The 24314-nt window shown below is 41.2% G+C and overlaps 2 protein-coding genes across 2 annotated transcripts in view; one reads left to right on the forward strand and one right to left on the reverse strand.

Annotated features, from left to right (window-relative positions):
• The window catches only part of pdgfra (platelet-derived growth factor receptor, alpha polypeptide), a 424693-nt gene that overhangs the window by 57794 nt on the left and 342585 nt on the right, over positions 1-24314 (forward strand). The gene's annotated exons all lie outside the window — the stretch shown is intronic.
• Positions 1-24314, reverse strand: part of scfd2 (sec1 family domain containing 2) — a 168596-nt gene that overhangs the window by 17613 nt on the left and 126669 nt on the right. Inside the window, exons 6-7 of the mRNA XM_079574915.1 lie at positions 12839-12984; positions 160-294 (exon numbers count right to left, since the gene is read on the reverse strand). Of these exons, the coding sequence (XP_079431041.1) occupies positions 160-294; positions 12839-12984 (281 nt within the window). The remainder of the gene's footprint in view (positions 1-159; positions 295-12838; positions 12985-24314) is intronic.

Raw genomic sequence — 24314 nt, forward strand, 5'->3', positions numbered from 1 at the left:
TCTGCACATTTTGACAAGATGTGTCTTTATTTTAGACGGTGTGCACAAAAATATTCATACGGCAGTGATTTTGCAAAATAGACCAGTTTACCTATCATTGTGTTTACAGTAATAAGTCAATATATTAGCTCATTAGTTTGCATGTAAACGTAGACTCACCTTCATGAACATGCTGAAGCCGGTCTTGAGGAGGTCCGTGAGGCCTCCGGACATGTGCTCGATGTCGGGACACTCGGGACGGTCCGCGTGGAAGACTTCCTCCAGAATCTGCCGCAAGAATGGCCGATACTTTGCCTAAAACAAGCAAACAAACAAACACTCACTTAGGGGAACACTTGAGAGAATGACTGAACATGAGTGGCCTTAATTTAGCCTCGTCTCTTTTGTCTGATTGTGAACATGTGCCAGAGACTTTGCCGCTATTAACAGATACTCGCAAATGTGAATCCTGAGTCACTTCAGGAAGAGAGAGGAGCGCTGAGAGCAGGTGTGTAAAACATGTGACCGCCACAGTGTAGACCTGCATCACGTTTCAACAAATGATCCTAATAAGTTCACACCCCGAAGGTGTAAGGTCCCAGTGCTGAATATAGGAATGAGAATGGGGTTCTGATCAAGTTAATGGCCAGTCTGTGGTGTTGCGTAATAGTCACATTTACAAGCAAGTGACTAAAGAGCAACAGTCATTTGTATTTTTCACCACTGGGGGTCAGATGTTTCATCTCTTAACCACCGGCACATTTTCTCCTGTACGGCATTACCCAAATCTACAAGCTAGAAAAAAAAAAGCATAAAAATAGGGACAAAAGGGGAAAACCCCCCCACAATAAACAAGCGACAAAAACACAACTAAAAAGTAATTTATAAACGTGATTAAAAGCCACAACAGAGCAACAAAATAGCAACAAAAAAGCAACAAAAACATGCCAGAAAAGCAACAAAAACACAACAAAAAATGACAAAAACACAACGAATACGCAACAAAAGTGACAAAAGAGCGAAAAAAATGTGATGAAAAAATGTGATGAAAAAATGTGATGAAAAAGCAACTGAAAAAAAAACAAGAAAAAAACCGACAAAACACCAACAAAAAATGTAACATAAAGGGGACAAAAACTAACTTAACTTAAGTTAAGTTATACTTAACTCTATACAGAAATTTGTTTCTCTGCGTTTGACCCATCCTCAAGAAACAACTGGCTGGAGGATTAACCTATAGCAGATGTTTTTGCCACTCCACACATGAAAAGAACATGCAAACTCCACACAGAAAGGCCCCGTCCAGGTGGGTATCGAACCAGGGACCTTCGAGCTGCGAAGCACGAGCACTAACTGCTGCGCCACCGTGCCCTAGACTTGTTATAGAGATGCAGTTTATGGCTCTTTACAGGGAGTCTTTGGGATCTGTTCCATTCAAAAGTCATTCAAATAAACTCATTTTAGATCCTGTAAAATCTTTGTGACGCCAGCCAGATAACTCATATTATCTAAGACCTGATCAGAACTCTCAAAGCCTTGATTTAAAAGGGGTTTGTGATTCTATACACAGCTCCCTCAGATCTCCTAAATCAGGAAATGGTGCTGGGACCGTTTCGTAACATATTTAGACTACATAGTTACGAAACCTAGTTACTATTACTTGATTGCACAGGTTCCTGTCTTTTTTTGCACCCCCTCCTGAGTGTGCCTTGAGAGCTGATGTAACACCATTGTGAGATCAATACAGTCCCATCTTAGTTTTTTAAAAGCTTTGCACTTCTCTAATGATCCTAAACCCACCACTTCCTGTTTCTCTCACTTGAAGAGCATCTCCGATTTATTTGGATTTCAACATTTGTCCTTTGAAGTCCGGTTGTTTCTTTAGGCTATAGTTCTGCTTGTGTACTTGTGTTGCCTGCCCAGTTGTGCTGATTCTTGTAGTAGTTTGGGGGTGAATCTGGTTAAATTGAATGAGGAAAGATCTGTCTTTTTTCACAATCAAGAAGAAGAAGAAGAAGAAGAAAAAGAATCAACCCATTCAAAAGAGCCAATTCGAACGGGTTTATGTTGAACCCAAGGTAATGAGGTAAAGATGTGAAACTTGCCAACACTGTATACTTGATGAAACAGTAGAAACGTCTTTCTGTCTTCTCTTAAATGTTAATGTTTCTATCAGGAAGTCAAACACAGCTCATTCATCTATCAACGCAATGTTTTCACACTCGAAACGCTGCATAAACTGAAATCCTTTAAAACACGCAGCTATTTCAATGGGCTTTTTATACCAGTGGCACTGAGCTTTTAAAAACCTGATGAAGAGGTAAACCTTGAATGTAGAGAATAATCTTTTTCTGCCCGGAGACGGAGAGCTGACATTGTACCTTTTATAGCTCTGAGGAGACAAGAATTCAACAGAGATTCTTTCCAAGGGGAGTTTAAGTTTGTTATCTCACAATGAAAGCAAGATAAAGGTTTGGCCGCGCTTGAGTTGAGTCCACCGCAGCACAAGGCCAAAAATAGAAATGTTGGAATGTTTTTTTGATCAAATGTAAATTCAAGGTCCCGTATACCTAAACATAGACACCACATGTGTCACTTATACAAGATAAACGGCACAAAGGACAGAATCAGAAACGTCTAAATACATCTGTTAAATGCCAGATCAGCAGGTTTACATCGGCGACACAAAGACACTGAAGGCACGGCAGGTAAAGTGACACTTTGAGCAGTCGCTGATACCAATATAATACCATGGCATGTGAACAAAAATAATAGCAAAGCCTGTAAAAAGGCATCAAAGAGGAAACATAAACAAACATGCTGTGTTTATTGGAGACTTTATTGAAGACTATGTGAAAATTAGCCACAGAACAGCTGCAGCTTACATCTGTACTGGGTTCTCTTGTACAAAAACACAATATGGTGTTGGTTAGGGTTTGGTTCAAGTAATACTGTGGTTCAGCATCAGATCAACTCACTCAGTGTAGTAGTTGATATAATATATGCGGACGACAGTGGCACAGTTGGTAAAGCGGGTCGTCGCGTGATCAAAAGGTCAGGGGTTCGAATCCCGCCTCCTGAAGGTGTACACTGTCATTGAGTCCTTGGGCAAGACACTTCACCCTCCTTGCCTCCAGTGTCTGCGTAGGTCGGTGCATGAATAACAATGTGAATGGGTGAGTGGTTCCCGGCGGTGCCTGATGTAGGTGGAAAAGCGCTCTAAGTTGAGACCGTTTACCGTTTACCATAATGGTAAATATGATATCCATTGATTCCAAGTTGCATTAAAAGGTGGTGTTTGGCTGATGCTGAAATGCGTGGCCGATATTCTTGGCTGATTTTTAATAATGTCTCGTGTATAATCCAACCAGATATGGTATGGGCAAAGTTTTTGATGCCAGGGCCACATTGGGTTTTTGAACTTTCCTCGAAGGCCAGACCAGTTGCGAATGTGTTTTTTTCAATCGCCTAAACGCTTTAAAAGAGCAACAAAATAGCAGCAGTTGTGTATTATCTTTCTTTATGTCAATGAAAACATTGTTGTTTTTCCCCCTTATTAGGCAACGTATATCGTGCTTAGTCATGTTTTGAGGGCCGGATTGAAGTGCTCGGCGGGCCGCATCTGGCCCCTGGGCCTTAGTTTGCTAATGCCTGTTCTAAAATGTATTTGTTTATGATATTTTCATTATCATAAATGTATGTACTCTCTGTAAATACCTGACACCTGGTGCATAAATAAATAAAATAAGAAAAAATAAAAAAAATGTATTTGTTTGTATTATTGTCCCGGTAGGCAAATTTTTTCCTCTGCATTTCACGGCAGAGCAGTGGGCGCCTCACCCGGGGACCCATCTCCTGATGTAGGGCCAGGCTGATGGTCAGAATCACCTGGCTGGAGGATTCACCTATTATACATGTTTTCAGTGATAGGGGAAACCCGGAGGAAACCTACGCAGACACGGGGAGAACCCGGGACCTTGATGAACTGTGACAACAGGGGGTTGTATGCAAGGGCATGTTTAGTAGGTATTTCACAGCGAGCTCGCTTGAAGGACAAAAAAACAGCAGATTCCAAAACAAAAAACAGCAGATCTCTCTCTCTCATGGTTCCGACATTATAAGCAAAAGTCTGCAACATGAAATATAGAGTATGAAATACCATCCGAGGTGTACGACCGATCTTCAGTGATGTTTCTCAGCTCCCCTGAGGGGAGGGCTCATTTTAAGGCAGTGACTGAACTCTTTCCAATGCAAAAAAAACGGGAGCTACCACTTTCAGTTCTGGAGATATCGGCCTTTAATCGGCATGATATCGGCCGATGTAGTAAAACACCCATCTATCGGATCGATATATTGGCCGGCTAATATAAACGTCAATACCCAAAGTTAATAAGCACCATATAACTCATACTGTGGCACTATAAAGTTGGGAATCTTTTTAATAGTAATAGTGCTTTTTAAATCAAACCAAACTTTGCAAAAGCGTGGTTAGGAAGACATTTTGTGCGCCTAAATTGGCCTCATTTGCACTGATGTTTTGTTTACGCAGAACCACACAGCTTTTCGACAGTTCCCTCAGGACCAGAGTGCAGCATTAGCATTGAATAACCCACTTCACTGCAGCTGTAAACAGGCACACACCTCTGGATCAACGACGACAAACACAAGTTAATGTTAGCAGGTGCCTCAGCTCACAGTCTCTCTAAATATGGGCCGGCAGCATGTGTCACTAATGGAGAAACGCAACACTCCTACGCTCCACAAGCCAAGCCAGGATGGGACTGGAATCCACTCCTGTCCCACTACATTTGCTATTAAACAATGTGGGACAGTGACCGATCAGAGCTTACAAAATGTGGGTAAACAATTGAGTGCCTCGCAAAAGTGGGTCAAAAAACATGCTTACAACACTGAATAATTCCAAATGCTTTAGCACCGAAACCTGTGATCCGCTGTATTAGCAAATGCGGTCACTCGGGCTGAAAGCATTTTGATTATAACAGCACTCACATGGCAAAACCAATGTTAAAATTATACATTTTATAATGTCGCAGCTGCATAAACAAAACCCACCACCAGAGCAGGAGAACAAACTCAGACAGACAGAGAGCAGGCCAAGAAAACGGCAACACAATATTACAGTTTGACGTCTCCATTTGAATAAATCCTTCAGCGTAACAGAACAGAAAGTGTTGTTCAAAACACATTGTTGCATCTCCGTTTCCCAGCTAAATGCACAAGAGACTCACAGACTCAGCGGTAAAGCACATTGGTAATACATGTTGTAAATTATTGGAAGGGCTCCTATTGTTTTGAAGAAATGGCTTCCCAGAGCACTGTATTTCAGCTTGTTCCCATAAATGCTAATCAGATTTACGTCAAACACGGCGCTCTTTGAAAACACAACACAAATCAGTGTTCATGAGTCATGTGACTTCCTAGACCTCTCACACTGAGACAGAAATGATATACGGTAAATTGCAATCAATGAATAAAGAACAGGTTTGTAAAGAGCGGATATTAGGCTTTTTACTGGTGGTAATAATCTTCGGTAACACTTCTTTATCCCCGTCTTACACTTTGCTGGTTAGAAAATTCAATATTGATAAAACAGCTAAAGCAGAGTATTCCTGGTCCTTCCTGAATAGCCACTGGAGAAGAAGAGTAAAAAAAAAACTCTAAAAGTAAGCGTTGAAGTGGGGGAAAGTGTTAATAGGTTCATATTTTAGAGCAAAAACAATATCTAAAAACATTAACAGTTTATATCTTTGCCAGTGAGAAAAATTAACAGAACTCAAGCAGGCCACACAATTACCGCATTATATTAAAGCTATGAAATGTTTGTAGATTTATAGACTACTCAAAGATGCGCAAGTGGCTTGAAACACAACTCCAGGTATCTTTTGGATGAGAGAACATAGTCACATGGTAAAAAAGCACTTATAATTAAATCTTGCATAATACCTGCCATTTAAAATGACAGCAACAAATGTAGCTACATTGTAAACGAGGGGTGTAAATCACCAGTTCTTTTACATTGCAACTCACAAAACATTGAGACAGATGCACCGATCCGGCTTTTTCACTCCGTATACAGATACAGATACTTAGGGTCTGCGTGTCCATCAATACCAGATACCAAACAGCACCCGAGCCTTCCTTAAAAGTCGGCTTGCAGATTGTGTAGAAACAATCTACAGCTTCCTGTAGATTGTTTCTACAGGAAGTGAAAAAGTGAGTGGTCCTTGCAAACATTTTTGCATCTAAAGGGATTTTCCATTGAACAAGGATTATAGGAGACGCCTGACACAAAATACATCGCCTGGTCCTTGATGAATTGTAATTACAGTGCATATACATCACTTGATACACACATCTGTAAATACAATCCCGCTGTTCTATGTCAAATTGTTTTCGTCTTAACATAATGAACTTATTTTTTTAAATATTATTTATTTTAATATTCTTTATGCATGCCCCTATAGCCTTATAGTTTAAAGTTTATAGCTTATTTTTATTTAAATTCCTAGTTTGTGAACCTGTTCTAAAACAATGGCAATAAAAACTATTCTGATTCTGATAACGTTAGCACAGTCATATCAATCTAGGGGCTGCCAAAACCAGAGATTTTGTCGACATCTGTGCTGAGAGAAAAAAAACCTATGGGGTCATTTACCAAGTGTTTGCTCATGTGCAAAGCGAGTAGCACGTGCTAAAGTGGATCAGCTGCAGACTCATTGATGGATTTTTTACTCGCGCACCATTGTCTTATTTATGTATCAGATTTGGGGGCCTGATACTGTAATACAGGCAACATCAAATGGAAAATTAAGAGCAACATGCTGACAACTCCAGTACTCCGGTTTCCCATCCATGTACAATAGGCCAGGATGAAGGAGAGTGTGTTTGAGAGTGCGCATGAGGGACGACGGATGGAGACGGACCCTACCAAATAAACCAATAAGCAATAAAAGAATAAGCAGATTTTATTTTTCAGCTTGGACCTGCTATTTAGCACCTGCTTTAATAAATGACGCCCAATGTTTGAAAAGTTTTGCGTTACCTCCACCGACTAATCCAATCAAATGTTTTTGATTCATATTTTCAACCCAACTAGCGATTTCAAAAAACAGAATCACAGCAATTATGAAATATCAACACCACACAGCACAACAATGGGGGGTTATGCAATAAAAGATCTGAACAAAACAAGACATTGGTGATTTCAGGGAAACATTAAATCTTTGTGGAGAATGGGCTGCTTCAGTTTGAGACAGTGATTTACACAAAATACACACGAGCAGGAAAAACATCCCGCGCAGAAAAGAACATAGTCCGGCCGTTTCCTGGTCAACTCTGACATAAAAACACACAGAATTCAATGGTTCGACAAAAGACTGAGTGTATTTTTTGTACTTGGCCAATATTTGAGAGGTAAATTGAACGGCTCAGCATACATTATTTACATTATTGCGTAATGTGCATTTGACACTTGAGAAGCAGCAAAACAAGCCTTCATTAAAAGCTGAGTGAACCAGGAAATAACAGAAACTGCTCCAGTCAAGAGGAGAAAAGAAAGGCTTTTAGAAGAAAAGGACATCTTCATTTTACTGGTAGTTGACAAACAGGAAATAAATCTATTCACTAACACATAATGAATGTTCCTGCGCAGGGAACATTGCATGAGAAAAGTAATGGCATTTCTGAGCAGCAGTGATTACATGTGACTGAGGGGGAGGCAGCTCCAATGTGTGAGTCGTCAATTATAGTCTCAGGAAACACAAGACACTCCTCATATTAGGACAAATTGAATACTATTTAATTTCCACTTTTCAGACACAATATGTGCACTTTAAATGGTGGAACATGAGGTGAGTGCAGAAGGTTGTACATTACCACTGCAGACCAGGAACAGTGAATTATGAAGAAGTGCATTTAACATACGTAGGCAAAGAACCGCAGAAATGAACCTGAGTTTAAATAATAATGTGTAAAGGTCTTGTATCCAACTATTTTGCTCGTACTAGAGAAGAGAAGAACTATAAATGACTAAAAATACTGTCAGTTCTCTTACAATTCCTCCCAACTACCCACTGTTTTTCCATAAATGATGTACAAAGTGTTACACAATACAAATATTTCCAACTGAATTTTGATACTATTATTTATATATTTTAGTGAGATGCCCCCTGGGAAAAACCCAGTGGAAAGAAAGTCAATGCTTTTATGGAGTGATGATCAGTCAGTGAGGCAACAGCTGTTAGTTAATGCATTAAAACAGCTGGTTCGATTCTTGAACCTTTGGTGCTGTGATGAACTTGTCTTCCTCCAAATGGTATGAGCGGAGAAGAAGTTGCTCTGCGCTCATGAAGCAGACGGAGCCACTTAGGAATAAACATAAGGCCTTACAGCGTTTGTTCTGCCCGATCCCGTCAGTTCTAAGAAGCTAAGCAGGGAAGGGCCTGGTCGGTACTTGGATGGGAGACTGTTAGGGAAACACCAGGAAGCCTAGGGTGAATGTGGTGAGTGAGTGGTTGGTGGTGGTCGGAGGGGCCAATGGCACAGACTGGTTCCGTCAATCTACTCCAGGGCAGCTTTGGCTGCAACAGCTGCTTACCACCACTGAGTCTGGAGTGAATGATGACAACAGTGTAGCACTTTGAGAAACTTGGTAATACAGGCTTGTAAAGCGCAATCCAAGTGTAAGGCATCATTATTATTATTGTAATGAATACCTAGGGATAGTATCTTGTTTAGATAGAAATAGCATCTTTTAGCATCTCTGTATAAATATTTATGTACAATGCCAGAAGAAAAAAGTGGTTCTGTACCTTAAGCCAGGGGTTCCCAGACTTTTCAGGCTACGACCCCCATAATCACTCAACCAACAGCTCTAAACCCCCACCCACACAAGCGCATTTTCTTCAGTTATTATCCAAGCATCCAAGCACCATAAAAAAGGAACAAAAATGCAACAAAAACATGCCAAAAAAGTGATGAAAAAGTGACGATAATGCAGCAACAATGCATGGAAACACAAGATCAGTTTTGAAGGTCTTAGCTTTCAAATGTCTTAGCTTGCTAGCTTAGCTTTCCCTTAAAAACACCAGGCGTTACACTGGCCTGTAGGCTGTAAGAAGTGTTTAGATTTGGGTAAAGCCAAACTGGGGGTTAAGAGGTTAAGGTGCAAACATTTCCAATCTGGTTTAACGTCAGTTTACATACTGTATATTGATGTTTGGCTTAATTTCACAAAAATATGATGTGCTCAATCAAAAACACATCAAATTCAATGTTATTCAATGTAAAAAATATGTCTCAAAATCATCTTGCGACTCCCACTTCAGAGCAATCAGCCTATTCTTCTGACTGCGAGCCTTTCCAGGGAAGACATGGCCCCAAAAGGGAATCCGTTATATATGTTTTTACCTGTAGGATAATGTGGAGCATCTGGGGGCAAACTGTAGAAATCAGGAGAAGAGAAAGACCCAACTCATGGTATGGGCACTGAAAATGTATTACAATTGTTTTCTAGTAAATGTCACTAAACGTAGCATTTTTTACCCGCCTCTAGTATTATGTAACTGCAAAACGTGGTGTATGCTTCCTACATCTCACAGACATGTTTTTTTTTTTCTATAAGGTTTCTTTGAAGTTAAAAAGAAGCTGAGGCTATTGAGATTCACGCTGAGACAGTCGGTGGATTTCAGAGACGCATCAATAAATGAAAAAAAATAAAAAATAATCCCCCCTTTATGTGCAGTTATCTCCATCATTCAGCAGGGACAGGGACAGAAAGTACGATTCTGTCTGGTACGTGAGACCACAAGGTGAGATTCCTACGCACACAGAAAGAAAAGGTGTTTTTCTTTGGAGCTTTGTGGTGCAAAACAGTCATTCCTCACAACAGGCGTAACAAGATTACTGTAATTTATGATGCATGAAACAGGGGAGCAAATGGTTGAAAGGATAGAAATAATACAAAAAACACAGAAAGACACGATTATAGGGTCTGTTATGTAATGAGAGTGAAATGGTTGCCGCACGCTGTCACAAGCACAATTGTTTTAGTCATTTGCTCATGACAATAAAAGATGTCCACCATTTTCAAACTAGGCATAAAAAACAAGCACTCCACGAAAACTTATTTGAACAGATGTTGTAATAATCCAAAACGTGGCTCCATGTTTTTTTAGGGAAAAACAAAGGACAAAGGGCCAAACACAATAATATTCACGCAGATCATTGTCTAAAAGACCTTTTCATTACTGCACTATAAACAGTGGGAAGAAAAAGTAAGTACAACGTTTGGAATTTCTCACATTTCTGTCACTAAATGTGGTCTGAGCTTCATCAAAGTCATAAGAATGAATAAACAGTGTCTGCTTCAACTAATACCACCCAAACATTTACATTTTATCTTATTTTTATTGGCCACAACATGGTGTGTTGCGTGGAATAAGTAAGTACACTGTCTGAATCTCACTGAGGAATGGTTCAAGATTCATCCTGATGGTTGTGAGTGATCAGCTATTTAATGCAACGGATCACTTACTTATTCCATGCTGTTGTGAATGTCTCAGGTCTTTCTACAAAATATCTTATAAATATCTTACATTTTCTTCCCACTGTAGGAGGACAAACTGTGTTGGTGTCCCCAGTAGCTGTTGACTGTCTTTTGCACAAATGAGTCCACCGTGCTCCTTATAAATCTAAAGACCACCTCACGAGACGAATCAAACCCCTTTCCCCCCACTTTAGGGATCCCTGATGAACTCTTTTACTATGGCAACCTCTTAACCCCCACCTGAACCAAGCACACTTTCTTGGCAATACCGTAATCAAAACTAGCAACAAAAATGAGGATGAAAACGCAACAATAATGTGACTAAATGAGAAGATAACAATGTTGAGTTGGTAGGTCAAATCGATTCATATTTCTTTTTCTTTCTTTCTTTTTTTTTTTAGCTCTCTGCCCTCTGCTCAGAGGAAGAAGATCCTGCTATACAAATGTGCCAAGAAGAACAGAGCCCACCTAAGAAGAAAACTTTAGCTTCCTTCTTAAAGAAAGCGGCACCTGCATCACTGTCCCACCAGTCAGCCAAGGACAAAACCGAAGCAGAGCTCACCTCCTACTTGGTCCTGAGGTGGATCCTGACACTGACCCACTTGACTGGTGGAAGCAGCATCAGCCCAACTTCATAAAACTCAGTCGTCTGGCAAGAAAATACCTGGTCTTTCCAGCAGCTAGCGCCCCATGGGAGAGGGTCGTTAGTGTGGGTGGGGGTTTGTCACCTAGCACTGAGCTTGTCTCGAGCCGGCTGTTGTTGATAGTGTGGAAGTTTAAAATATGACTGAAAAACTCCCGGAGGAGAGCACAAATTCAGAGAGGCGACATGCTGCATTCAGAGCACTTCCCAAACATTAAAACATTAACATATCATTATACAGTTGTTACAGCCCTTGTATACATAGTCAAAACAGATAACATGGCTGTCCTTGGGTCTCATAAGAAATTGTACATAGTTTAGTGTTTGGAATCAAATTAACTTTAGCATTCTTAAACAAGGTTATAAACAGAATAACTGAAATATTATCTCCACAATAGGCTCATTTTCCTTGCAAAGAATGTATAAAATTCTACTACATTTTTTATGGCGAATGGTGTTACTGTTTAAATGTTCAATTCAACTAAGAGTTACCTCAGGATTTTTTTATTAGCTCAATCCAAATACAGTATAAATAATTTGGATGTTGAACAATCTTTGTTGCACACTGCACAGTGACTTTTCAGTTAGAGAAAGGGTTTGCCTTTGCAATTTAGTTTATGTTGTTGCACTTTAACTAAATACAATAAACATATATATGTAAAATATATTAACAGTTAAAAAGGTAAAAAAATCAAATCAAATCGTACATTTTTTTGGGTACAAAAGAAAATTGCCCTGCTCTACAATAACGTGACAAAAACACAGCAAAAAAGCAATAAAAAAAAGAGATAAAAACCAACAAAAAAACAAGAAAAAGTGACAAAAACGTGGTGAAAACGGAGATGAAAACACGACAAAAATGCTTCAAAAAGCATTTATTTTTTAGCTTTCAAATGGGGCATTACGCTGTTGCTCTCCAGTTGAGAAGCATTTAGATTTGGGTAAAGCCAAACGGGAGAAAGTCCGCTTGGTTCAGGAAAGAGGTTAAAATAGTATTGTATAGTATGTTAGACTGGGAGTGGAGCACGTTTTCGGGCTTTTTGGTATGATTTCTGTTAGGTAAGAAACCCCTGGTCCCAAAATTGCAGCAGGTCAACTATCCGTACATTTCACTTACCAAATGGGATCAACTCTTCAGAGGCGATTGTACTCCAGCCTTCTATGTTTTGCCATTCTCAAGAGAAATATCAAAGCAAGACCCGACTCGCTGTTTCATAATGTCTGGCCTACATGGACAGCTGTGTTGAAGAAGTCTTTCAGCCTTCGTGCCATTGCTCGATTAGAGGTCCCGGTCTATAGATGGTTTCTTTCATGAGCAGCGACCTTGAGGTGGGTTTTGAGCCCCCAAACATTGACATAATCCTTACATAATCCTACAACAGAATACACATTACAACGGGCTCAATCAGGCGCCCTCCACTTTCTATGACGCACAAGAAAGACAAGGTCAAAGGCCGTCCTGTGCACTTGAGGCTGAGGAGAGGGAGGGTATAGGGTCAGATGTGGGGACGAGGTGCATGATTTCACACAGCAGTATTCTATAGGACTGTAGTGTTTGACTGAGAATGGAAGAGTGGGATAATTGAAACATGCATGAATGAAACACCCATCCCATCCGTCTGTTTTTGAAGTAGTGCCGCAGTTTGTACCTGGTGAACGCCGTCGCTCGGGGTGTAGACAGAGCGCAGCTGTTTGAGCTGGTCCCGGCTCTGGCTCAGACCTCTCAGAGTCTCAAACATCCGCTCCATCGCTGAGTGAGCGCAGGCCATGGTCAGCTCCTCTGGACTCGAACAACCTGGAGACACACAATATAAATGTTAAGGATAAAGACGCCTTTAAGTCCCCAGTTTAGCATGTTTCAACCCACATTACTTTTTACTTTACTTTACATCAAGGAACCACTGAGATCATACTTCTTTTAGTGAAGGGAGAAACCTCAACAGTCTCTATAGATCAATAATAAACTTATCTGAATAGATTTACTGCAGCTCTGCAATTAGATGACACGATTTGACACAAACTGTTCTGTAATGCTAGTTCATCAGGGGCTTTCTGTATATTTTCTTGTGTGTACAACATACAGTTCGGACGTCGGACGATACATGTCCTTATCATGTGGCAGACAATCTGTTATAGAATGAAGATATACTGAGTTACAGTATCCACTCAATCTACTGTATTCCCAAACAGCTTATGGTTCAGAAACATTAACACTTTGCAGTGCACGGTGGTACAGCGGTTAGTTAGCTAGTTAGTTAGTTTCCTTTGTTAATATCCCAGAGGAGAAATTTGCATTGGGCAGCAGCACAAAGTTACATACACACAATCACCATGTGAACATTAGTGAAAGAACAGAAAGTCATTCCCTCCATCTCTTCTTCAACTCACTATTTAGGAGATTCACAGGGGTAGGGATGAAATAATTTTTACACTTGTTGTGACTGCAATGTCCTGTACCTTTTTCCTGAGCGCATAAATACGAACTCAGAATTTAGTGCTCATGCTCCACAGCTAGTGTTCGATTTCCAGCTGGGGGGGGCTTTCTGTGTGGAGTTTGCAGGCTCTGTCCATGTCAAAGTAGGTTTCCTCCAGGTAATCCGATTTTAGAACATGTACGATAGGCCAGAATGAATGTAGTGAGTGGTTGGTGGTCAGAGAGGCCGATGTTTTTGTTTGTTTGTAGACTTTATTGTCCCCGTAGGGAAATATGTCCTCTGCATTTAACCTAAAGGAGCAGCGTGTGACGGCAGTGCTGCGCCCGAGGACCCATCGCCATGATGTGGAGCCAGGCTGATGGGCAGAATCCCCTGGCTGGAGGATTCACCTGTTGCACATGTTTTTGGTGGTAGGGGAAAGCGGAGTACCCGGAGGAAACCTAGGCAGACACGGGGAGAACATGCAAACTCCACACAGAAAGGCCCCGTCCCCGATATCACAGACTGGTTGCCTCACTTCCGTCAGCCTACCCCAAGGGGCGACTGTGGCTACAATTGTAGTGTACCAGCCCCGAATATGACGTGAATGTGTAGCGCTTTGAGAAACGTAGTAAAACAGGCTTGTAAAGTGCAATAGAAAGTAAGCCATTATTATTATTAAAGATTTGCCCTCGGACATACAGTATATATATGCTTTTTGGAGATTCATACTTTACATCATGCTGTTCCCCAAACACATTACACACATTCTACTTGAACGTTATCTTTTACTTTATTTTTTAAAGACTTAAACTGCAAAGAAGAAAGGGGACGTAAATTCTTGTGATGCCCACAGGGTTATCTGTGTACATTAAGGTTAGGCCGACACACCACAGAGCTTAAGCTAAATCCCACCCAGTAATTATGCTTGAACGTCACTGATAAAAAAATGCAGGTGCAACAAGGCAGTGTTTAATGAGGGCTTGCCTTGTGGGAAAGTGACGTAAGAACGACAAAAAGCAGAAAATAAACAAAAGAAAAGCAACACGTGCAGAAAACGTATAGTCCGTATCATCAGAAATCTGCATCAGGTGCAACGTGGAGCAATCTGCAGCCATTTTTCTCAGCATGAAGCAATTACAGAGGCAAAAACGTGGTTACGCCCGGACAAAGGGGCTTTTATCTAAGGCTAGAATAGTGCCGTGTAATGAAAAGCTACAGTTGTGTGAGAGCCAGAGGAGCGAGTAGTAAAATTAACCCAAACCCAGCAGGTTAAAGTACGCAGCAGGACAAAGGAGGTAAAGTAGGTCGAGCGGCACATGTGCAGCGCTCAGAAAACCTGTGCAAGAATGTGGCTCTGTGTGAGTCCATGAAGGGCAGATCAGCAGATATTAAAAAAAGCATCAGCTGTGTACAGGCTAAAACGGAACAGCGTAAAGGCAGATACAGTGCATGTGATTTTGATACTGTACATTTTTGACAGCGTCATCCAAGACAGAGAGTGGATCAAGAACAGCAAAAAAGACTATTGAACAAAATGCAGCTAAATCTCTGTGAGACGATCATTTACTCTGGCTGGGTTCACTCTACGTACCCTTTTGTCTGTTTTCTAATAGATCTCCAATACTGATACTCCACTGCTGATAATAATGATTAAGGTCAGAAAACTGGTCATTTTTGCCCCCAGGCTGCACTGAAACACTGTACTTTCGCTTTAGTGTAGTAAATGACTCGATTGCTGCTCAATGTATTTTCTTACCTAAAGTAACTGTCTTGGAATAGTTTGTTTGCCACTTGTGTATTTTTGCCGCTTGTTGCCTTCTTCAGATGCTGGTCTCCTGCACTTTGCTTTTGCAACTGTGTAACTGCCCCACTGTGGGACAGAAAAGGCTATTCTCATTGTTAACTTCTAAACCCCCTCCTAAACCGAGCACATTTTCTCCAAATTGGCCTCAACAAAAGAGCCAGAAACGTGACAAAAAGCAATGTAAGTATGCCGAAAAAGTTGTGAAAAATGGTTTAAAATTGGGTTTGGATTAGGGATAGGATTAAGGTTAGGTTTAGGGACCCTAGGTTCTGGGTAATACATTATGTCTGAGTGTCCCCACTAAGATAGAAGTACAAGATTCTGTGTGCGTATTTGCACTTACAACTTTGTGAGGACCAGTTTGCATTTTTAAGTGAGGACATATTTGAAGGACTGTTTGAGGGTCAAGATGTGGTTTTAGGGTTAGGGTTAGAATTGGGTTTGGATTAGGTTTAGGGTTTGGATAAAGGTTAGGGTTAGGGTTCGGGGCTCTAACCTTAGGATTAGGGCCTGGGTAATACATTATGTCTATGAGTGTCCTCACTAAGATAGATGTACAAGAATGTGTGTGTGTGCGTGTGCGTGTGCGTGTGTGTGTGTTGGACCTACCATCACTTTAAAACCATGATCCACCTCTCAAATAGGAACATTTATTACAAAACATTATTTTATCAGACTCCAGATGTGTTACATTATACTTTTTAGTGGAAAATCCTCAGCATCATGGATTAACAGTTAAAATGTCTCACGGTGTGGTGTCTTGCATGCAGGTATGGTGCTTTAAGCAAGGCATTGTCAGATTTACAGACGAGTGGCAAGTAGAATAAAGAAAAACAAATAACAATTTATCCACTGCAGTTGCTTTGTTACGGAGCCACTTTGTTATCACACGTATGCCTGACGCTCAAACATGACTCGGACCGCAGGCTCCAGACACTCAATTACTGATCTTAGTCACCCCGGTGGCAGCGTTATATAACAGCGCATGAGCTAACACTTTTCTATAGGCCAACACTGAAAGCACAGCTAATACAAACAATACAGTGATCACGTCTGACATTGACCAAACATGTGGTGCTGATATCTCGATGCACGCTAAGACAGTGTAGGGTAACTTAATTATTTAGTCTAGCTTAGAATGAGGCTTCCCTGTAGGACTGCAAGACCTCTATAAAGACCTGACTTCATTCTAATCTATGGGTGTGCTTATATTAGGTCAACATCACCGTCTGCATAGTTAGATAACACAACTCCAATCTGTGTTATTTGTTCCCCTCACAGACTGGAACATATCTTTAGTGGCCAAAACCTTATGTAGGGCAGGGATTCTGAAATCAAATACCCAGCACCACCTCCGAAAACATTGGATTTAAAGTGATATGTTTGATTAAATTAGATGAGAAATGCAATAAAACCAAAGGAAAGAACAAGGGGCCTATTCCAAACAGATACATGATGGGTCTGAAGTGGGACAAAGATTTATTGGTGAACTATGAGCCATCTGAGCAGGTTATCTCCAACTCTTTTCATCCAGTGAGTAACTTTTATACAACATGCTACTTATGCTTTGATGAAACTTGCATAACGACATCATTTGCTGTGGCATTCACCAAGATTGATATTGGGAGAGAGTGACCACAGCGCAAAACCTTCAAAGATTCTCACTGGGGTTAAGATCTGGACTCTATGGCGACCGATCCACGTGTGAAAATGATGTGTCGTGCTCCCTGAACCACTCTTTCACAATGTGAGCCCGATGAATCCTGGCATCTTGGAATATGCCCGTGCCATCAGGGAAGAAGAAATCCATTGATGGAGTAACCTGGTTCAGGATGCTCAGGTAGTCAGCTGATCTCAGTCTTTCTACTCGCCTTATCACGTATCCACTATACGCGCCCCCACAGATGTGCGTTAGCAAAATCCCCTTTTAGAACAGTGGTATGATGTGACATATAAAATCCATATGACCTGCATGTTAATAGTGAGGGTTGTCCTCTCTCTCGTTTGCCAATCAGAGGCCATGTCAAGTCTCGATTCAGTGAGCTTTGGCCACAGCCAGAGGTCAGACCGGTTTGGCCCTGGCCTTGGCAGTCGAAAAGCTGACCAGGCCCTGGCCTGTGGAGTGCCTGCCAGTGGAAAAACCCTATAGTGTTGCTGAACCATACCCTGACCAGCTGCAGCTCCCCCAGATTAGAATAAGTAGTTAAATCCAGGTGGGGAGGTTTTTTTTTTTTGTCAGTGCAAGTCAACACAAAGAAAATAACTGACCCAAGACTAGACCTTTCAAAACCACTTAAGCTATAAATACAGTGCGGTTCACTCAAATCCTGCTTCCAATCAGAACATGTGAACAGAGTCTTTTTTTCAGGCCAGACTAGTTTAGTCCACAAACACTATGTAAAAGGTCTGCGAGCCACACTTTGAGAACCCCTGGGCCGGAGGAATGCGGGTCGGCTTCAGTGTTTGGCTCCTGAGTGTGTTTCCTGGTCGTGAAGTAAACTCAGACAGCGGGGTGTTTGATGGAGCTGATAGAGAGACTCATAGGGGCTTTATCTTGTTATGCTAACACACCTGCACTCAAAAGTGGCCTATTCAAAACCACACCAGGCCCAAAGTATGTAGAAAGATGGTTGAGCAGTAGAGATGACAGTAAAGAAACGCCTAAAACCTCAAACCTTCAACTTCATAGACCTAAAGAACCAAAGGAGTTGGTTTTATGCGGCAGAGTTGACACGTGTTGGACAAAATGGTTTTCTGTGATGAACTAAAAGAACAGGTACAAAGAAATGCTATGTGAAATATGTTACATAAGTGAATTAATTAGAATGCAGGGCAGGCACGGCGACATTATTGAGCAAAAATGTAATTAAGGCTCAGGGCAACAGCCATTGACCGCTTATAATAAGATTATGTAGTTCATCCACATGCCTTTTGCTGGGGGACAGAAAAATAATGTTCAACCTCTTAACCCCCACATTTCCTCCAGTGTACAGACCAGTGTTACGCGTCATTTGAAAGCCAAGACCTACAAAACTGATCTAAGATTTGTCCATGTGTTTCCATGCGTTGTTGCCTCGTTATCTTCACTTTATTGTCATGTTTTTGTTGCGTTTTTGTTTTTTTTGTTTTTACTTTTGTGACATTTGTTTCTTTGCCATCACGTTTTTGTTGCGTTTTCATCTTCTCGTTTTTGTTGCTATTTTGACGCCTTTTTTCAAGAAGCTTTTAGATTTAGGTAATGCCTGGATAGCTGCATAATAACTGGAGAAAATGTGCTCAGTTAAGGAGGGTTAAGAGGTTTTTCTAATACATTTTTTTAATTATAACTTTTAAGCAGAAACGTCTTGCCCAAAGTCATTGACGGCTGGGTTCATGAATATTAAAACAGCATCAAAGATCAGCCACTGCTCAATGTCCTCAATTTGTTTTTAAAACAGTCCAAAGTAGGACAGTTCCACAGTTATGGAATTTTGTTTAATAACTTTGTTGCAAATAGGAATGGCGACCAGTCCAATGCTCGACTCGTGGGGAACTCTATGGGGAACTCTTGCCCGGATGGACAAGTGTTTTATTCCGTGTTTGAATATGAGTTCTTTTAATGCTTGGACATAAAGACTGGAGAGCCTTTGGGAGTAAACCATGTAACAGCTTGCAGCCTTAGCACATCACTGCAAAGTTTCTCCTGTGTTTTAAAGGAGCCAGTTTGAGTTCTTCATAGTCCCCATCTGTAACTGTTTGTGTGTAAGAGTAGTGTAGTATGATCCTAATGGCACGGCGTTGGAGTTTTTCCAAGCGATTAGTTTGTGTGACATTTAGGGAGTATACATATTCAAAGTGAGGTAGAATATAACATTTGTACAGTCTTGTTAGTAGATTCTTGTCATTAACAGAGAGGGACAGTCTATAAAGGAGGAACATTTGAGATGCCCCTTTCGGCAGGCGTGGTCCACTTGTTTGTCAAATTTGAGATTGTTTGTAATCCAGAATCCTAAATGGAGATGTTCATAATCATTTCGACTGGACAGCCCATGAATTTAATGTCCTTGTTTGTATTGTCAGTGTTTGTATGTAGGTTAATGTAGTGATGTGCGATACTAGCTTGTTTCTCCAATCAATTACAAAGCTGGTATTGATGGTACCAATTACAGGGTTTACAAACCCAACCATAGTTTTTTTTCCTTCCATCTTTTGCATGTATTTAATAAGATGTTGCAAATCATAAAAGCCATATGGATAGACCCTACAAATATAGACTTATTTCTGCCCCCGGCATGGATCAGAACCAAAAGAATATTGGGTATCGCTTCAGATTAAGTGTTCTCATTAAGTATTAATAAGCATTAGTAATCATTTTAGGGTTAGGGTAAGGGTTAAGGTGAGGATTAGGTTTAGTGTTGACTATGAATAAGCGTACTATTAATGACCTATTAGTACATCAACAGATAAAAGTATAATAAGCAGTGTGTTAAAACTTTACAAGCAAATTATTAATGCTTATTAATACCTTATCCATACTTAATGAGCACACCTTAATATAAAGCGTTACTGAATATAGCAGAAGATAAACTAGATTTGTAGCATTTGTATTAACTTGATTTTTTTTTTTAGACATGTCCAAGGTATCGATTCTGAATAAGTTACGTGCACACTGCATCTTAGCTGGCATAAAAGGCTTTCAGAGTCTAGCACGTCATACTGAATGATTTGCTAATGTGACATCAATTACGTATTGTCTCTAATAGGCACCGTTAAAAGTGCAGAAGCAAACGGGTTATTGAAATAAACCCCTTAAGGTCAATTTTCTTCACAGAGGAAATATGCCGGCTTCCTTTAGTAACGATTACTCATCTCCAACACGTGCAGTCACCACAGTCAGGCTGCACCGGGTGTTAAATACGCTACCTTAGCGCTCTTCTCCACAGAAAAGAGGAAATGACTTATTCTTTTAACCTATTTATTCATTTTCTTTTACATGGGTACGGTATTTGTACCAGCATTATGAAAAGTGGAAAAGTATGGCGACATTTGGACTTTAGGTCTAAACCAGGAACAAACCCGAGACTGTAAAGCAGCAGATGAACAATTTATCTTAGATATGAGGCGACCGCAGCCATGCCAGCATTTGGTAGAACATAAGGCTCCTGAAGGCAGCTTGTCGAGACACGTGTTTGAGGGAGGTCCAATGCCAAAAAATCAGGTCCAGGTGCCTCTCCTTGTGGAGGTGGCTCAGAGACTTCCGCTGTGTTAGCATGTGTTTCTCCATTATTTACCTAATAGACCCACATAGGTGAATCTTTTCTAAACATTTGACATATAATATACAAACCTTAAAACTGTGCAGGTGCAGAGGACAACAACATTGCTGTACCCTTTACCAGAGAGTCTGAATGCAGAGTGAGGACTAGAGAGAGGATGATCTGTTCCCTTATGGAGACCCCCAAATGAGTCACGGTTTTAGAATATAGGGTTAAGCCAGTAGGGAGATTACAGAAAAACTTTAAAGTGATTGTCATGTGCCTCCACACACATGAACCTGACTGTCTATCTGTGTGGGGATTAATGTTGATAAAGGCAAGCCCGGGACCAGGTGCTGATACGGGACATGTGGGTAAGACCTGTGGGAGCCAAAAGGTACAGACAGAAATAGAAAGAGTGGGAGAGGGAGTGAAGAGGAAAAGAAATCATCACGCGACTGTGCCACGCCACCGAGCATGTCGACTATACATCAAGGCATCGCACGCAATCTCACCCAGTAGGACCATTAAACACCCACTGGTATTATGTGATTATAGTTTTCGTGAGGAAAAGTTGAGAAATGTCATGGTTTTATTGGTCTTTTGGCACGCCCCCAAGTACCAACGGCACAGCTATATATTCTGCAGGCACGTTCCATCAAAAGGCCAAACCTGAACAATTCGACACCAATGAAACAAGTCGAAGCAAAGCTGGACAGAGTTCAATGTTCGACAAACTTCAAAACCATTTTACCTCCTCAACTTATGTAGAAGCCAACAACTTAAAGCAGTACTAAGTAGCTCATGCCCCTAGAGGCCATAAGCACCACTGCAGGTGTCGTAGCAAGTTACGTTCATTTTTACTCATTAATTGTCCGTGAGAGTAAATACTAGACAGAAAAGACAAAGGGAGAAAGGGATATTGTACATCCAATTACACACACACACAATGGAGATAATTTTTTTCCTTCAAACTTGGCTGTTAATACTGTTTAAGTGGCACGAGCCTGCAGTTAGCTTTGCCCGTTAGCCCGTTAGCTTCTTCTATGGTGATTCTAATAGTGTGTGTTGCACCTCCGGGTCGGAGGCAGGGAAGTTACATGGGTGGTTTTCTGGCCAGAGACAACAGAGGGAGATGAAAGACCCCCCAATCATCCCCCAGTGTTACCCCCAGAGGGCCTACAAAAAGGATTTATTAAGGTAAACGAGTTACTTAATACTGCTTTAATACTGGCAAATTGATCTACAAAATTCCTAACGTTCACAAAAGAGTAAAGCCGTAGAATAGATTATATGTATGCACATGATTCCCAATGACTTAACAGAAGTAGCATCTTGTCCATATAAATAAATAGCTCAAGATTAAATGCCAGATAGTGAGTTACTGATGGACGTCACGAGGTAAAATCCTCATGTCTGGAGCCAAAACTTCACTGGAGGAAATTTCCGTGTTCATAGCGGGAGATGTTTTTGTCTTGAAGCTCATGCCTAACACTAAAAATGTAAAATGGCACCAAGCTTGCTCACAAAACAATCGTCTTTAGTAATAAATACTGTTGTTTTTCTTCCGCCATTGGCAAAGAAAATTACCTGAAATAAAGACAAAATGTACTGAAACGAGTCACAAACATCTCAGAACAAGGGAAATAATCTAGGTCAAAGGGAACACATTTTAACCAGTCAAAACAACTCAAATTATTGGATTATTATGCTCAAATTGAGACATTTAAAATAATCTAGTTAATTACCTTTTGCAGTAGAGCAGAGTGTAAATCCATGTAAAGATTTCTCTTTCTCCGTTAAGCCACACACATAAGTAAACAAATATATGACCAGGAGGTAATTATCAGAGACGACCTCAATCAATTGTGGTGAAGAGGGAGCTGAGTCGGGGCAAAGCTCTCGATTTACCGATCGATCTACGTTCCCACCCTCACCTATGGTCATGAGATTTGGGTCATGACCGAAAGGACAAGATCGCGAATACAAGCGGCCGAAATGAGTTTCCTTCGCAGGGTGGCTGGGCGCACCCTCCGAGATCGGGTGAGGAGCTCAGTTACCCGGGAGGAGCTCGGAGTAGAGTCGCTGCTCCTTCACGTCGAAAGGAGCCAGCTGAGGTGGCTCGGGCATCTGTTCCGGATGCCTCCTGGTCGCCTCCCGCGGGAGGTGTTCCAGGCATGTCCTAGTGGGACAAGGCCTCGTGGAAGGCCCAGGACACGGTGGTGGGACTATGTCTCCGAGCTGGCCTGGTGTCGCCTCGGGGTCCCCCCAGAACAGCTGGAGGAGGTGTGTGTGGATCGGGAAGTTTGGGCATCTCTGCTGAGACTGCTGCCCCCGCGACCCGGCCCCGGATAAAGCGGAAGAAAATGGATGGATGGATGGATGGACCTCAATCAAAAAGTGAAGAGTCTGAAAGTGAATGTGATTTTTTTGCACGGCTCCCTTTAATTATTACAGGTTTTCTACATGCAACTCATTAAAACCACTTTACATTTAATAATACGTCGCAAACCAAGACAACCTTCCTTCCCCTGGTTTCTATAGCAACTGGAAGAAAACATTTTGTATCATTTACCTCTGACTCAGCCCTGGCCCGGAGGCTGCTCCTGAGAGGTCACCTGCTCAGGTCTGTGCACATGTTTGAGCTGAAAAGGGACAAAACCTTCACACATTTCCTGTGTGACTGTGATGCGTGACCGTTGACACAGCTTGACAGCCACATTTCTGTCAGTCAGCCCAAGGCCAGCTCTGGCTGCAGTGATAGCCTGCTATCATCACTGACTGTGAAGAGGGAATGGCTAATGCAATGTAAAGCGACTCTGACTGTCCAAAAGGTGCTATATAAAACAAGTTATTTTTATTCAACATTCAAGTCAATGCCAGACACTCTTTTATCGATGTGAGCCGAGGTAAAAGCTACAGCGGGAGTGAGGGCTTTGTCAATTAGTCTAAAATGCGACTGAGGAGAGTTGCTGCGGGAATCAGGAAGTGACTGTAATTTGTCACCATGGCGTGGTTTACTGATTGAGTTGAAAGGTACAACACTAATAAAATGCTTCATCTCGCTGCCAGCCATTAACCACCTGCATGAACACAGTGAAACATTGTGATTTCTATTCATTTCAGGTGAAAACGTGGCATCGGTCAAAGTGCAGCATGTTCACGTCTGATATAAAAGAGTCAAGCTGAGGTGTAATGTCAGCACAGATTCAGGGTGCGCGTGTATCAGCACAATCACTTCGATACAACAGTGCTCGGGCAAATGTCAGCAGGGGCATCTGGCATCAAAGCTAAGCAAAATCGCGGAGTTTAAGTGATACTGACTATGTGTACTAACACGTCGTCAGTGTGCTATGTGTACTTTATACTCAAATAATTTCTTTATATAACAAAGAGAATCAAAATCAAAGGCATTTTTCTTTGTTCAAAATTACGCACTGCACGCACATTCTTGTTCTATGCCCAGTGAGATTACATTACGACTCAGGAATGACTGTCTTATCACGCAAGGTGCCCACCTCAAATGAAGAGGAGGAGACTTTTGGGTGGTGCCTGTTATTTGTTCCATTTGGATCCTCACCCAATTTGAACTCTTTGGTATTTCTATTTTCTCTGTCCTTTAAAAGCAATAGTTTTCACAATAAGGACAACATCAAATGCATATAGATAA

The sequence above is a fragment of the Gobius niger genome (assembly GCF_951799975.1).
Source record: "Gobius niger genome assembly, chromosome: 17".
In the NCBI taxonomy this organism is placed as follows: Eukaryota; Metazoa; Chordata; class Actinopteri; order Gobiiformes; family Gobiidae; genus Gobius; species Gobius niger.